Below are 15,630 nucleotides of genomic sequence, written 5' to 3'. Positions count from 1 at the left end.
CTTTAAAAAGTGATGAAACGAAAACAAGGTTAAATATTTACCTATTTAACCTAGTTTTTTTCATCACTTTTCTTGACTTTATATCACTTTTGTAGGTGAGAGATACCCGGTCACCGTCAATATTTTTTTTTTTTATATTTACTCCACACAGGAGGCCCTGAAGAAAATAATTTCCCTCAGGGCCTATGTCATCTTTGGGGATGCTGTGTGGAGGGTCTCCTTGTGGAGAGGAAGGAGTGAACATGGGTCTTGAAGAGTCCCATGTTGTAGGAGGGAGGAAACACAGAGGCCGGCATTTCGTTCCACAGCCGAGCTGTTGAACTTAAGAACGAATCGTAGAAGCGACCCGTTCTCATGTGACAAGTGTTAACTGTGTACAAATGTTGGGCGCGCGTTTGATGTGTATCCCGACTACGAAAAAGGTCATTGATGTGCAACAAAAACAAAGTCGGAGACAGAACCGATCATAATATCTCATTAAATCTTAAAAAACATTTGAAATTTTACATTTTTTCAATGACATAGTTTTGCCGTATAAATAAATAAATATGAGTAAAAATTAAATTAATTAGAGCCTACGAACTCATATTAAATTGTACAGCGCCTTTGAGGTGATTTTTCACAAAAACGGTGCTATAAAAATTATCTTATTATTATTATTATATTATTATTATTATATGTATGTCATTTAGTCTGATTGAAAAGACAAATAAATAGCCAGAAGGTTTTTTGATTCCCGATATTATCAAGACAACGGGACATTATATATTGATAGGTTTATAATAAATTTTATGGAACATTAATCAGGTTAAAAAAGTTGAGTTGACGATCTAAAACGTTTGAAACGCCCCATGCGCAGCCTCTCTTTAAAGTTGACCAAATATAAAAATAATTTTTTTAAGTGAAAATCAATTTGTTAGTTTTGTATCTGGGTAATTGCCAAGTTAATAAAATAATTAAGGTGTGTGTTACCTTGACATGTGCGTAGGCCGGGAAGTAGATAGCGCTGAAAGGTACGTCACGCAGGAAGCATGCGCGTGCCCCCTTGTACAGGCCGAGGATTCCAAGGTCGCGCACCACGCCCAGCGCGCTCACTTTGCCTGCCGCTCCCGCCAGCTCGCCCGCCACCTGCAGCCGGATCTTTACTATCTCCAGCGGGTTGGTGAACACCACTTGGGAGGCACCGGCCTGGAATTATACATACAGCTTGTCAAAATAATGTAGACAAAAGGGCACTGCGATCACTGGTAGTGAAAATGGTTTTAAATGGCAACACCGAGATGGTTGATAGAAAATGTACTACGGTTTAAGTTAGTCCTGGGTCAATCGATTATTTTACACAACCCAGGTCGATCTCGAATGATTGGTCATCACAGGTGAAGTGATCAGGTGCTCGAAATGTGGCAGATATGTTAACCTAGAACCTAGACCATAGATGTATAAATGTAGACCGGGAGTTATTCTCGTGACAATTTCAGGTATCTAATTTCCCTGTATTGGAAGAAAATGGCCTGATAGCATTAGGCTGGCTTTACACTCATAAGTAAAATTTACGACTTAACTAAGTTTATTCCCAGGAACCCAGCATCCAACTTTTGCTAGTTAATTAATGCTCACGGAAGTTAAACTCATGTAAGTGCTCACCGTTACACCCCTAATTTTATTTGCGGTAAGATGGCTTCCTGTAAACAACGATTTGCTGCTGTCAAATTTACGCAATTTTGTCAATAAAGAGGAAAAGGCCCAAATAAAGTGTTGCTGAATAGAGTTCTTTCATTTTATCTGAATTACAGCCAGATGACAGCAACTGACATCGAATTCAAACACTCATGTTATAAACAGAAACATTGAGATTAGAAAGGATTGAACCGATAATTAGAAAGAAGGATGCTCATTTTCAGAAAGCTTTTTTCCACCTGTAAAATAAATTATATTTCTTCGCTTTTTGGAATCAGAAAATTTTCTTTTGTTTTCTTAGGTAGCTAGTGCTTATTTGATTTTTATCAAGTGTTATTTTTTATATTGTTTTCCAGAGTTAATAATAATACATATAATAATTTTATAAAATATATTATGATAAAACTATACTAACAGACCGAGCGATTAGTCATAATAGACCCGATATAGTTTTACATGACAAAATTAAAAAAATAACTTATATCATTGATGTCGCTATTCCAAATTCCTGTAACATTCAAAAATCTGTTAATGAAAAAATTAGAAAATACACAGATTTAGGAAACGAAATAAAAAGAATTTGGCATTCTCAGACTATAAAAATATTACCATTCGTTATTTCGGCTACTGGCATTATACCTAGCTCTCTCATTAAAAATTTAGGCGTATTAGATCTATCAAAAAATTTATATATAAAGATGCAAAAGTCGGTCATTTTGAATACATGTAGGATAACGAAAGATTTTTTAAATATTTATGTTGAGGGATCAGTAGGATTTATAGGCCCTGTTAGAAGTACTACCGAGCCGAACCCTCTGATATGAAAATATCTGGAGACGGTGAATTTTTTTTTCCCATTTGATCTCTGATGAGTTGACGTGTTGTTGTTCTTGTATTGTTTTGTATTTATTTTGCTTATATAATGCACTTACATAATGTTGATTGACTAGATGATCATTTGTGGAAAAGTGAGTGGAAGGGTTAAGTTTTTCCTTTGGGGAAGATTTAACCCGGACAACTAAATCGGAAGTTTAAAAAAAAAAAAAAAAAAAAAAAACTAGTTTTATAGGAAAAAAATCCTATGAAAACCTGTCTTCATTTTTGACATCGCGCATTGGCGCATTTAGTTACTATTTCTTACAGTAAGCACCTCAAGTTATCAAACTGATTTCATAAGCTGTGAGAAGGCTGTAAGCTCGCATGGACACAATTATACCTGTAAAAAAAATTACACTTCTACTAACTTGCTATTACAGTATCGTTTACATTGATAATTTTGCCATAAGTCACTTGTAAGCGATAAATGAGGAAAAAAAAATTTGTGTGTAAAGGCAGCCTAAGGACTAGAAAATCTAAACAAATAGCTTATTATTCTGACTGTTAGTGCAGGTATTATGGTCACTCCAGTGGGAGGAATTTTTACCCATAAAAATAATCGAATTATATCCGTTCTTTGACCATTGTTGATTTTACAAAATTATTACCTAATCAATCAATATTATACATAATTGCAGATCTAAATACATGGTGTCCGGAAACTCGTAGTACAAGCGGGAAACTGGAGAATCTACACCACATGGGGAACCCAAAAAAACATAAAGTTTTTTGATTTGAGCATTTTCAAAAAAAAAAAAAAAAAACCAAAAAAAAATATTTTTCGGCTATTTTAGGGTTAAAGTTTTTTCTGGTGTTTAGGGTTGAATAACAGATGTTTTAACCCTGCAGAGCAGAAATATTTTATGATTACACCGGGTTAAATGAAGGGTGATTTCAAAATAATGCTTCAAATCCGAGTTTCTTCATTTGTTTTACTTTCAAATAGTTTTAATTAGTTGGGTACTTTGATCTTCAGTAATAATTTATAAGAATTTGATTAAAAAAAAAAAATAATAAAAAAAAAAAAATCAACTTCAAACTCGACTTACTCGATAACGAAAGCTCAAATAAAAAAAAAATATACTACAAAATCGACTCCAAATGTGATGTAGATTCACCAGTTTCCCGCTTGTACTACGAGTTTCCGGACACCCTGTATATATAAATTGTACTCACACATGCTCCGGAAACAACCTCACTCCAGAGTGGCAGGTTTCCATTTTTGTCCATCAGTTTGTCACGGACCAAATCATTCATCTGCAAACAGCGAAAATTGGATAAATATTATAAAATTTATATTAATATTTATCAATGTTTATCGTAGTATATTAACAATTTAAATTTAGTTTGCCAAAATTGAAGTTCAAAGAGAGTATTTACATAATATATCAATAATTCAGAAATCCTGAAGAAAAATGAAAATTCTCAATAAAATAATTACAGTAAGTTTGATAGCTTTCTCTGGTGCCACTCCGATAAGTTGAGGAATCAACCCTCTGTAAAGACCAAACATTCCCTCGTGCCGGATGACTTTCTTGAAGCAATCAAAGCTGTTCCTGTACGCCACCTCCCCGATGAAGGAGCCCGTCCTCTGATTCTGCATTCTCGTCTTCACCAAGTCAATGGGATATACGGCAGATGCACCAACAGCTATGAACAAACATCATAGAATTCATTAATAAATCAGACTCGCAGGTCTCACGTTATTAGAAAAGTTCAAAGGGTAACAAGGTTGCCATGACGGAAAGGAGGAGGCAATCATCGGTTCGTAGCCGAGTAGTCCAACGCACCGGGTCATTATGTGCTCTATTACTGCACAAGAAAATATTTAACATTTGTACCCATTGAAGTCTGGAGTATCCCCAGTGAATATTTTGGCAGCTCAATCACACTTCAATTGGTATTTTGAACATCACAAAGTGCTACTAGCTACTAAAATATATTTTATTTGCTTGGCCAGGAAAAAATACATCTTAATTTTATTCTAGCTTTCCTACCATCACTTGCAAATATGTTTATTTATTTTATCTGTTGAAATCTTCAATAGTTGAAACGTCATCGAACTTGCAATGAACTTCTTTTTTAATAATAACATGGCATTTATATAGAGCAGTTTAGTGTCATTTCACTTCAAGTGCACTTTTTTTGTATGTCATGTTACGACATATATTGATTTATCTCTAAATATATGAAACAAAGTCTCTGTCCGCTTCTGTCTATTTGTTGTGCGCATGGTTCTTATAAACTACGCAACGGATTTTGATAGGATTTTCACCAGAGGCGGCTAGGGATCCAACTTTAAAGTAAATAAAATAAGAGTTTGAAAAGCCCGTCTGCAGTATCCAAAGATACTGGGTGCAAACCTAAAGGTATGGTGGTTTCATGGTGTGAAACGAGACGACGTTTATCAATTCCATTTAAGTTTAGACTTGCGATTCTATTTGACAGTGATCTTTTACGTTTTTTGTTTTGTTTCATTCTACATCGATAACTATATAAAGAATTATTCCAAATCTTTCCCGAACTGTCCAATAGAAAAACAACCATTGTTTCACACACGACAAGCGTGTAAAATAAGAAACCGCCATATGTTTATGTCACCATCTCATTAAAACATATAATATTCGTTGTAGCGATGTGTAGGTTCAGCCGGATTGAGTCCTTGAGCCCGAGTCCTTTGCGGGAAGCGGGTCCTACTCCCACTCCTTTTCGTAATCAACCACTCCCAGAGAACTCGGTCTGGGACTCGGACCCGAATGCCTCCAATCAACGACTCCCAGAGAACCCGGACCCGAGAATGCCTCTAAGGACTTGGACTCGGACCCGAATGCCTCTAATCAACAACTCCCAGAAAACTCGGACTCGGGGTCTCGAACCCGAATGCCTCACTCCACCACCGGCCTCGCGAGTCCTGCAGTGAGTGGTAAGTTCTGGTGGTGAAGACATCTTCTGTTTACCTGCTTTACAGTAAGTGGATGTTTTGTTTATTGTTTAATATCTAGTACTTATTGGAGTTATTTGGGGTTATGAGTTGCTTTTCTAAACCGATGAGTATAATTAGTTAAATAATAATATCGACTGACATGTACTAATAAATCAATAAATTATTTGAGTGATGTAAAAAAAAATAAGTTAAGTAATATTTAATTTAATTAGGTGTATAAAAATTAGGCTGTGACTGGGGTTTTCACTTTAAAAAAAATTGATTCTTACCCTAGTATTGTCGATAGTTTTATCAATCAATTCTGTTTCAGCAATCAATTCTGCCATTCGATACAATTAACAGCATTCCTCAAAATATTAGTATTGAAACAATAAGAAATGATTATTGCGGCTTATAGCCAATGAATTCACCTAGATTTTACCATTTTTCCAATATTTTTAGACTCACTAAGTACTCTAGGATGTACCTAGAGGTATTGCAATACTTGCAAAAATTTGACGAAAAGCGCTCCAGTGGATGTTTTTATTTATCTTCTAAAAAACACAAGCCACTAAAAAGCATCTTGCCTATTATTTATAATATCCATAACACTTCATTGTAAATATTGTATTTTTGTTGTCACTGTTAATAACTACAACGACTACAGAAAACAGATAAAACAAGTTCATTGGATTTTGAAGGAACAACCTTGGAAGGCTCAGCCATCCGAAAGTTATTACCTTAAATCAAGCCCATTGTTCGTCCCTTTTTACATATTTTTAAAAAAATTGTTGGCTAAATCAGATAATTCGGGAGTTGCAGCCAAGCCGATTGTTTGTTACAGCGTTTCCCAAATGGTGGGTCTGGAGTCTGGATAAAATAAAAACTCTAATTAATTTATTATTTTACATTTAACTTCATCTCATAACAAAATATTATTGTCTTCTGTTATGAATTGCGACTCTCATTTTGTGATACCTATGACATATTACAGCGCCCATAAGGTGATTTTTTCACAAAACGGCGCTATGCCAAATATCCAACATTATGTGCATCCTGTACTAAATAAATAAATAAAGATAATCTTAGGAATTTGATTCAGGTGGTTGTGAAATGGCCTCTGTCTTCCCTGACTTATACCGCAAATCAATCTTCCATATTACACACACACTAATCTAATAATCTCCTGAAACACCTTTCTCCGCTCTTCATGTCCAAACTATCTAAGCGGTCCTTCGACCAAGTATCTCTAGACAAGCCCTGTGATCTTAAAAATGCCACCCGAACCAAAAACATTGGTTTACGTAAACATTTATCAAAAACAAAGTGCATTTTCTCGCAGTCCAAAGATCACAATAAGCATTGGTTTTTTACCTTTTATTGGTCTGTGTGGAGCAAATTTGTCCTCCAGTAAGTTCGCGGCAACAGAATCGCTAGTTTTGTGAAAATCTTTTTTTTTCAAACACAAACATGAGGCAGTCCGTAGTATTTTAGGTACGGGCTATCGCAAACTTTATTATTAACAAATTGATCAGTTATATGAATACTTCAAAAATAGATGTACCTAACAGATAGATCCGAGGCAGCGTACAAAGAAAAGTAACAAAAGATCAAAATGTTTAAATTCTTCCTAAGAAAAAAACCACGTTACGCAACAGATGCGACGGAACTCGATCGGTAGGTAGGTACCTAGTAGTATTATGAAATGACGCGTTAGGTGGTATTACTTTTGGATTGAAATTAGGTATGGGAGGGCTAATCTATACTTATTATATCGATGAAGCGGTAACTTCTTAATCTTGTGCATTACGCCGTGCACTTTTTCTCCATATTTATACTGTCTTACATTCCTTTAAAAAATATTAATTAAGGTTAGTTTTTTTTAATGTAAATAGGTAGGTTCTAAAATGTGTAGGTACTGAATTAGATTTTATTTAAACAATACGTCAATATTGAGTGAAATAAAATTTTGTGGATCTGTGAAAAAAATAAAACCAAAAGGACTGCGGAAACAAGTTTGGGAAACGCTGAGAGGAATATAATATTCATTTTGTCACAAAATCATATCGACTACACGTGCTCCACGGCGCGGTGGGAGGTCTGCTGTGCACGCGTTTGTCTCGTGTGTTTTGCTGTGTGCCGGTTTTTAGCATGCGTTTTCTCGTGTGTTTCACGTGATAATTTCGCGGAACATTTTTTACTTTTTCATGGCTGTTTTAGAAAGTATCTAAGTATTCGCGTTTTTAGTTTTGCTCCCAAATCTGCCTGTAAATTTCTGGCAAATGTTTATTTTTAATGATCCTGAGACATATATATGTATATATTTGTGAAACCAAAAGGAAAAATATACAAATCAAGTATATAATACACACAAATCCCACAATAATATATTGAACAAAGTGTGTATGTATTGTAAAAGTAAAAAAAAATGGACTGGAGTAAATAGATATTAAAACATGTTGTTAATTGTTAAAATTTTAATAGTTTAATGCTGTACCTAACTACTTCCTGACTTTGTTTTTAAAACATCTCGCCTTTACTGAGTTTCATTTGATAGAGGCTTCGACCAAGTACCTTTATCTATATCGATGGACAGAGATTATGAAAACGACAAATTCTCAACGACAACCGAAATTTATGTTACTACATTTGATTTATTACTGCTTACGCGTGTGCTAAAATTATCATCTGGAACTTGGAACCTAATACTACATCCGTTACGGCCTCGCATTAGCCGTAGCCCAATCAGCTGGAACACGACAAGACACGAATGGATTTCGATGAACTTCGCCAAAATGTAAACTGCACAACTCGCGACTCGGGTGCGATGGGTGACGGGATTGACTCCGTGTTCTCGTGTGGGTCCGAGTTCTTGTGCGGGTCCTTGTCCTGCTACGGGTCCGAGTTCTTTCGCGGGTTCTATCCGAGTCCGAGTGCCGAGTCCTTGGCCGGACCCGTGCGTCCCGGTAGTCGCCCAGTACCCAGTCCGCACCCAAGAACTCGGACCCGGGACCCACTCCAAGAACTCGAGTTCTTTTAAAAGGAAGCAGTCCTCGGATGCCTCCGGAAAAATGCAGAACTCACCCACCTCTAATTCGTTGTGCTGTTTCCCTCACGGCTATGACTTAAGCATCCCTAAGCTTTCTTCGGTACCTAATTTTTACTTAGACGAAAGACATAGTGCAATCTCGTCTATTCTATGGTGCGTGCATAGGGACAGAAGATGCCACTTGTGAATGAAAGCTTCTATTAGAGACAATAGATGTCACTGCTCGTCACTCGCCGCCGCCGCTCGCAGCTCAGCTATTTCGCGGTACATTTCAAATAAATTAAGAATAAGACCAGTTGTTTTGATGCACATAGTTTATTATTATCGTGGTCTTATAATTTTGGGGGGTCAAACACCAATTGACCTAAGAGAAGAACCCCATTGGTTTTTACTATCATTTAGAGAATTTCTTCCTGAAGGTTTATATATATAATATATACGTATTATATTTATAGAAAGTAGAGAAAATCTCCGAGCAATGCCGGGTAGACGCTAGCTAGTATTTACTGTGAAGGACTCTTATTTAGCTTTAGCAAAGCATAATAAAACCATAAAATTATGGTTTGATTTCTATATGTATTTAACTTTTTTTATATAACAATAGGGAGAAAAAAATAATTTCTCTGAATATAAGAAACTATTTTAGGTAAACTACTTGTGCAATAAACATAATTTTTTGGTAAATACATTATCTGCTGGACAGTACAATTTATAAAAACATAATTTTGCCTAACAACAGTGAGTAATTACGAATTTACTGTAAGCTAGCACACGGCGCACAAAACGCCTGTATTTGAAGGGAAAAAAAAAAATAACAGGACAAACTATGTCCAACTTGGACACATGTCGCTAAAGAAAACAGCCCTAATTACTAGTATTTTGTATTATATTAATGAACATACCTCCAGCAACGGAACCAAGGGTGAATCTGTAAACGCTTTCCAAGATGGCGGTGAAGAAACCACGCTCCTCGGGACTCTGGAAAATGTATTTATAATAATTAGTAACTGAACAAACCTTATTGAGTATTGTAAATTATTGCAAAAGCAATCTAGTGATGTGTTTTATTACTATAATTGTTTTTTTTTTCATAAGAAGCCGTTACTTTGTGATGTGACATTATAATTTAAAATAAAACAATAACGTTGTAAACATCACTTTTATTTTTTATACTTAATCTCGACCGGGTTTTGCTACAACTGTAGCTTCATCAGGGCTGTATAATACTGTTAGTTATAATAGTATTATACAGCCCTGATGAAGCTATGGTTGTAGCGAAACCCGCTCAGCATTAAGCATAAAAAATAAATGTGGTGTTTACTAGCTTTGTTTGAAAAAATGTTGGCAGATTATTAAAATATTTACACTGAATTAAATTTTGAATTGAAGTTTAAACACTTACAGATACTGCTTTGATTTCTGCGATTCTTCTCGTCACAACTTTAAAATATTGTTCTGGAGTGATGGCGTTAAGGTCATTGTAAACTATTCTTCTGCAATCAAATTATTAATATTATACACACAATATTTCAATCAGTATTGTTTTTTTGAAAATGGGTACAATCGTCTAAACAATAATTAAAATGGGTGCAATCATCTAAACAATAATTAAAATTAGTCAGATTAAAGAGTAAATAGTACGGTGACCAGGTATGTCATCAAAATAACAATTGAAAACACCTCCAAAAAGAGATATAAAGTCATGAAAAGTGATGAAACAAAAACTTGGTTACATAGGTAACTATTAAATCTATTTTTTGTTTCACCACTTTTAATGACTATATCACTTTAAGGTGTATTGAATTTTCATTTTTATTAAATATCATGGAATCAAATATTATGTACATGATTTAGAAATTGAAATTGAAGCAAATAATGATAATATGCAGTGAAAAACTCACATAAAAAATAAATCATACTTATTGAAAAGTCCACGAGAGACATGAAAGTAACAGTGCAATGAAATTAAAAAGCATAAATTTATATCAACTTGACATAAAGATTATGTACAAGAAATCATTGTTTCTAATCTTTATGTCAAATTTATATCAACTTGACATAAAGATTATGTACACGAAATCATTGTTTCTAATCTTTATGTCAAATTTATATCAACTTGACATAAAGATTATGTACACGAAATCATTGTTTCTAATCTTTTTGTCAAATTTATATCAACTTGACATAAAAATTATGTACACAAAATCATTGTTTGTAAGTTGCCTTATGTCAATTGGATGCACAACATGACAAAAGAGATAAAAGGTATGCACCATGTTCCACTCTCATGCCGCGAAACTTTGGGGGATAATTATTTAATTTATTTCCAATTAAAAAAACTTACGATAAATTTATTATTTCTGTGTGGTTTGCAAAGCGTTCATATAAACAAACCTTAATGATATTTTTTTCTTTGCAGTCTGTCAGCTGTTCTATTTAAGATTTGAAATGTGTGGGTGGCCATTTTGCTATCCAAACATGAGCATTACTCGCAAAAGTAAAGCTACGATTACACTGGACTATTTTTATTAAATTTTGTTTTTGTATTAGAATTCATTTTTTGGTTAAGAATTGATCTGTTTAAAAGACTTATTTTCTTAGATTATTTTGAATAACCACCACCAAGTTTCGCATTATGAGCGTGAAACACGGTGCATATAAACACTAAGTTAAAATTTGCAATATTCATACAATTTTAATTACACATTGAGATTTAAAAATATTAAAGCAGGCTAAACAGAGAAATTCACAAACGCATCTTCACATAGGTCTACTTTTGCCTAAAATGAAGATAATAAAGCAGAAAAAGAAGAAACAACACTATTTATTTGAGATAGAAAATTATTATTATGGATTATTGTAGCAAATGGGTAGATTGCTATACAAACTTACAATACTTTATTTTAGTTTGTATGAAAAATTAGTACCTACACACAAAAGATAAAAAACAAATTTCATAAACTCTAAGCATTAATGATTTAGGACTACTTTCTATGCGTAAATGTAACACTCTTAAGCATTACTCGAAGAAGCTCAATGATGTATTTATGTATACCGCCCTCATTCAGCAAAAAGTCGAATATATTTTGAATACATTTTAACTATTCTTGGCTCCTTGAGAGCCAACTGAAGATTAAACTTGAGATGTTCATTACATATAAGGTATTTAGGGATTGTATAGTAAAAATATTGAAAATAAATAGAAAAATGTTTTTCTCCTGGGGAAGCAGAGCATTTTCAAATTTTTCTCGGATTTCACTAAATTTTTACAAAAATTTGTACACTGTTATTTTATTTTATTGGTTGTAATGTTTTAATAGTTGTTGTAACTATATACAATGACAAAACATGTTTGTACTAAAATACTACAGGTACGAGGGGAGTGTGATGGAAAATGAACCTAGGGTGGTAAAAATCAACAAACTTCAAAAAATTATATTATAATATAATATATTTATATTATATTTTTAAATGTAACATTTTCTAACGTCAATACATTTCTTGACGAAACATAATTTTCAAAGTGGTCAAAAAAATCGCTAGTTTTAGAAATGGGCTTCGACAGCATCCTTCGTGACATCTTCATCAGTAAATCTTTACCCTGGCAAGTTTTTTTTTTTAAATTTGAAAAATATTAAGACTTTAAGAGATTACATTAAAAAAAAATAAAATAATAATTGTATTCGGTTGACATCTACTACCAAAGAATCAGGGTAACCGGATAACTCATCAAAATGACAATTCAACACACCTATAATAAGTGTTATAAAGTTAACAAAAACTAGGTTTGTTTCATCACTTTTAATGACTTTATATCACCTTTTAAAGGTGTGTTGAATTGTCATTTTGAGGGGTTATAATGGCACCTCCCATCAGACATCCCAGTACCTATTTTAGCTAAACAATTTAAGAAAGATTTTAAATGCGGGAAGAGATAGGCCGAAGTGCTTACAATGGTGCTAATTTTAAATGCAAACAACACAACAACAAGTGACTATCACTGTATAATATAGAAACCAACCCCCTGATGAGCTGCACATTTTTTGAATCTACGCTGGTTGCGGTAGCACTGTATTCAAATCGTAAAACAATTATATAATTAAAAACTGTACCTGAAGCCTAAAGAAAATATTTAAATATAATACAAGAAGTAAGACAGTGAAACGCACTTATAAGGTTTCCACATAAGAAGTTCTGTTTTTCAATCCTTTGAAAACTTAAATATTTGTTAACCTTATAAGAGAGTTTTACTGTAAACTTATTAATGTAGATATAAAATTTTGCATCAACAAAATTATTTGTTTTTCTAATTTAGCACAATATTATTTATTGCTTGGATGGAATATCAAGAACAACATAATATTATTGTTGATTGATAATAAAAATATAATAATCTGACAGTATAAATATATATACGCCTGTAGTAAATACGTTAAGATTGAATTGATCTGTAAAATAAAATGAATCATGAATGAATAAATTAACATCATTAATTACGTTATTGAGAAACTCGTCAAATATAAGGCCTTGAAATCAAACAAATAGATTAATAATGACAGATATGAAAAATTTCTTTAAAATAGTCAGGTAATTCCCGACATACTTTTTCTCAGCCCTCAAGTCCTACGGCCTCAAATCAATCCCCAATTGAGGCTACCTGTCTCAATTGTTCTGTTGCTGGTGTTCTCATAAGAAATAAAATTTAATTTATTTAAAAAAAATTATTCATTCATAAAGAAAGGCAAACATTCCCGGGTTATGAATAACCTGACAATATTTGAAAATCTCCCACTACCATCACAGTAAGCAGAAAATGTTGCTTGTGTTGTGATATAAGACTTAGCAGGCCGAGGAATGGAACTCGTGACGTCTGAGTGGGAACCAGAGGCGTTGCCAACTCAGCCACTGTCTAATATACAGGGTGTATCGGCACGTACCCGACAAACTTTAACCAGCTATTCCTTAGCATATTTGGAGTAAAAAATCTTATGTGCACTTTGCTGTCCGGTAACATTTTTTTTAATAAAAAATTTATTATTCATATTTTCACCACATGTCACCACTGTTTTATCCTTTGTCAAAGTTTGAAAATCCATCTGGCAATATTTTATTCGAATTCCGTTGAATAATGCACGTGTGTACCTATATTGGCGCACTTTTACAATCACAACGAAATGGCACGGCACCATATATTGGCGCACTTTTACAATCACAACGAAATGGCACGGCACCATTCGTCTCATTTTTAACTATTATTATTTAGTGTGTGCGAAAGAGCGAAGACGCTTTTCGACATACTTGCTTATAACAGCTGTTGGACACGAAAAGCAATGCCAATGACAGTGATGTAGTGTGGAAATTTTTAATTTTTTTGTTTTTAATTGAAAAAAAAAATGCTACCGGACAGCAAAGTGCCCATAACATTTTTTACTCCAAATGTGCTAAGGAATAGCTGGTTAAAGTTTGTCGGGTTAGTGCCAATACACCCTGTATAATAATAAGTTTGGTAAAATATAAATAAGTTAGACATACCCAGAAGCGTGATGCAGCATATCGCATAGTTGGAAAAGTATATCAACTTCTAAGGGTGTGATTTGACTCATGAGTTGAGCGGAACACAGGAATTCTTCTTTGGTGACTTCTTGGTTTCTGTGCCCGTTGGAGGCATTGAGGTATACCCTTTTGATAAGCTCCATGTTGTTCAGAAGAGAGTTAAACGCCATGAAGTAGGGGAAACTGACCTTCCTGCTCGTCTGGCCATAGCCTGCCGCCTGGAGAAAAATCAAAATAACATAGCTACCAGCTTGGATCAGGCCTGGTATCGTCTTGTGCCTCTCATGTGAAGGTGGCTTATTACTCTTATCCTTCAGTCTTTTAAATATGTTACCTACAATACTTAAGCAACGGTGGAATATCTCATGAAATTTTGGAATGCTTCCGAGGTATTTTAAATGTGCTATATATTTCTTATTTTTTATGTTGCCATAAAAACAAATAATATTTTGAAAACTAGATAAAATTATCTTTCAGATTTTTGTATTTGGAATAAAAATTGATATTCTAAATAATAAAATTTTAATACTAGCATGAAAAACATTTTTAAAAAAACTTACCTAAACATTTAGACTCAAAACATACATAATTTAGAAAGAATTCAATATATTAAAAACAACTTCCCCTTTGCTTGGGGGATTAATAAGAAAACTGTGACTTCACTTTTTATGCTGTTTATACAATAACAAATATATAAGTAATTTATAAACTGTCAACGAAAAAATCTTGCCAATTTGTAATGATACACTTTTTAGGATTTTATCTATGGAATAAAGTAGAAATATTTGAGACAAACTGAGAAGAATAATTGTTTTTTTTTCTAATGGCGAACATATCACATGTCCCCACATTATAGAAAAAAGATAAAAATACTTTTATAATGTATGAAAGCCCGCGGTCAGATCTGTCCTTCAGAGGCTGTAATGGAATATGTTTGTAGCTAGTAATGTTCTTGCGATTGAAAAGTTAATTTAAATTGTAAACATAGGTTTAGATTAAAATGTTGAATCATACTTTACTAGCTGTCTTCACCAGAGATTTGTAGAGAAAAAAATGGAACAAACAATACAGATGCTTATCTTTTTTTTCAGTTAAATGGATATTACAAAACTTCAACAAAGGAAAGAACTTTGAATGTTGAAATTTCAAACTAAATAAAAAATATACTAATAATTGAACCCTTACCGAAGATAAATTGTTCCTAAGATCCTTGGTCAAGAGATGTCCTTTAATGTTGAGCATGATGTCTTTAAAGTCAGCGGCGCTGATGAATCCAGTTCCATCCTTGTTGCACTTCTTGAAGGCTTCCACAGCGTACTCCTCATGAAAGTCATGGAGAAACTGGCTGAATTCAGAGTAGGTGATGAGCCTCTTCTTATCCTGACCGAAGTAGAGCTTCACAAATGTTCCGTCCATGTTGAAAGGCAATTTCTTGTTCAATTGGGTCTTCTTCATGACGTCGACAAATTCATCTGAAAATTTAAAAAATAAGATTTACACATACCTAATTATTAATATCACGCATTAATATTTTTCAATAAATTATTAGTTA

General features: G+C 33.7%; 1 protein-coding gene across 3 annotated transcripts in view; it reads right to left on the bottom strand.

Annotated features, from left to right (window-relative positions):
- aralar1 (calcium-binding mitochondrial carrier protein aralar1) overlaps window positions 1–15,630 on the bottom strand; it is a 56,373-nt gene that overhangs the window by 5,295 nt on the left and 35,448 nt on the right. For 2 of the 3 annotated variants that reach the window (XM_089632522.1, XM_089632520.1), the window contains exons 4-11: window positions 15,264–15,550; window positions 14,058–14,296; window positions 12,547–12,594; window positions 9,928–10,018; window positions 9,428–9,503; window positions 3,995–4,203; window positions 3,730–3,810; window positions 973–1,188 (exon numbers count right to left, since the gene is read on the bottom strand). In XM_089632522.1, coding sequence (XP_089488648.1) covers window positions 973–1,188; window positions 3,730–3,810; window positions 3,995–4,203; window positions 9,428–9,503; window positions 9,928–10,018; window positions 12,547–12,594; window positions 14,058–14,296; window positions 15,264–15,550 — 1,247 coding nt within the window. The remainder of the gene's footprint in view (window positions 1–972; window positions 1,189–3,729; window positions 3,811–3,994; window positions 4,204–9,427; window positions 9,504–9,927; window positions 10,019–12,546; window positions 12,595–14,057; window positions 14,297–15,263; window positions 15,551–15,630) is intronic. The other variant, XM_089632521.1, reaches the window with a different exon arrangement.

Source organism: Hesperophylax consimilis, chromosome 6 (genome assembly GCF_061612785.1).
Source record: "Hesperophylax consimilis isolate HC1 chromosome 6, BYU_Hcon_1.0, whole genome shotgun sequence".
Taxonomy (NCBI): Eukaryota; Metazoa; Arthropoda; class Insecta; order Trichoptera; family Limnephilidae; genus Hesperophylax; species Hesperophylax consimilis.
Note: the sequence above shows the minus strand (reverse complement) of the source record. Positions and strands in the feature narration are given on the sequence as shown.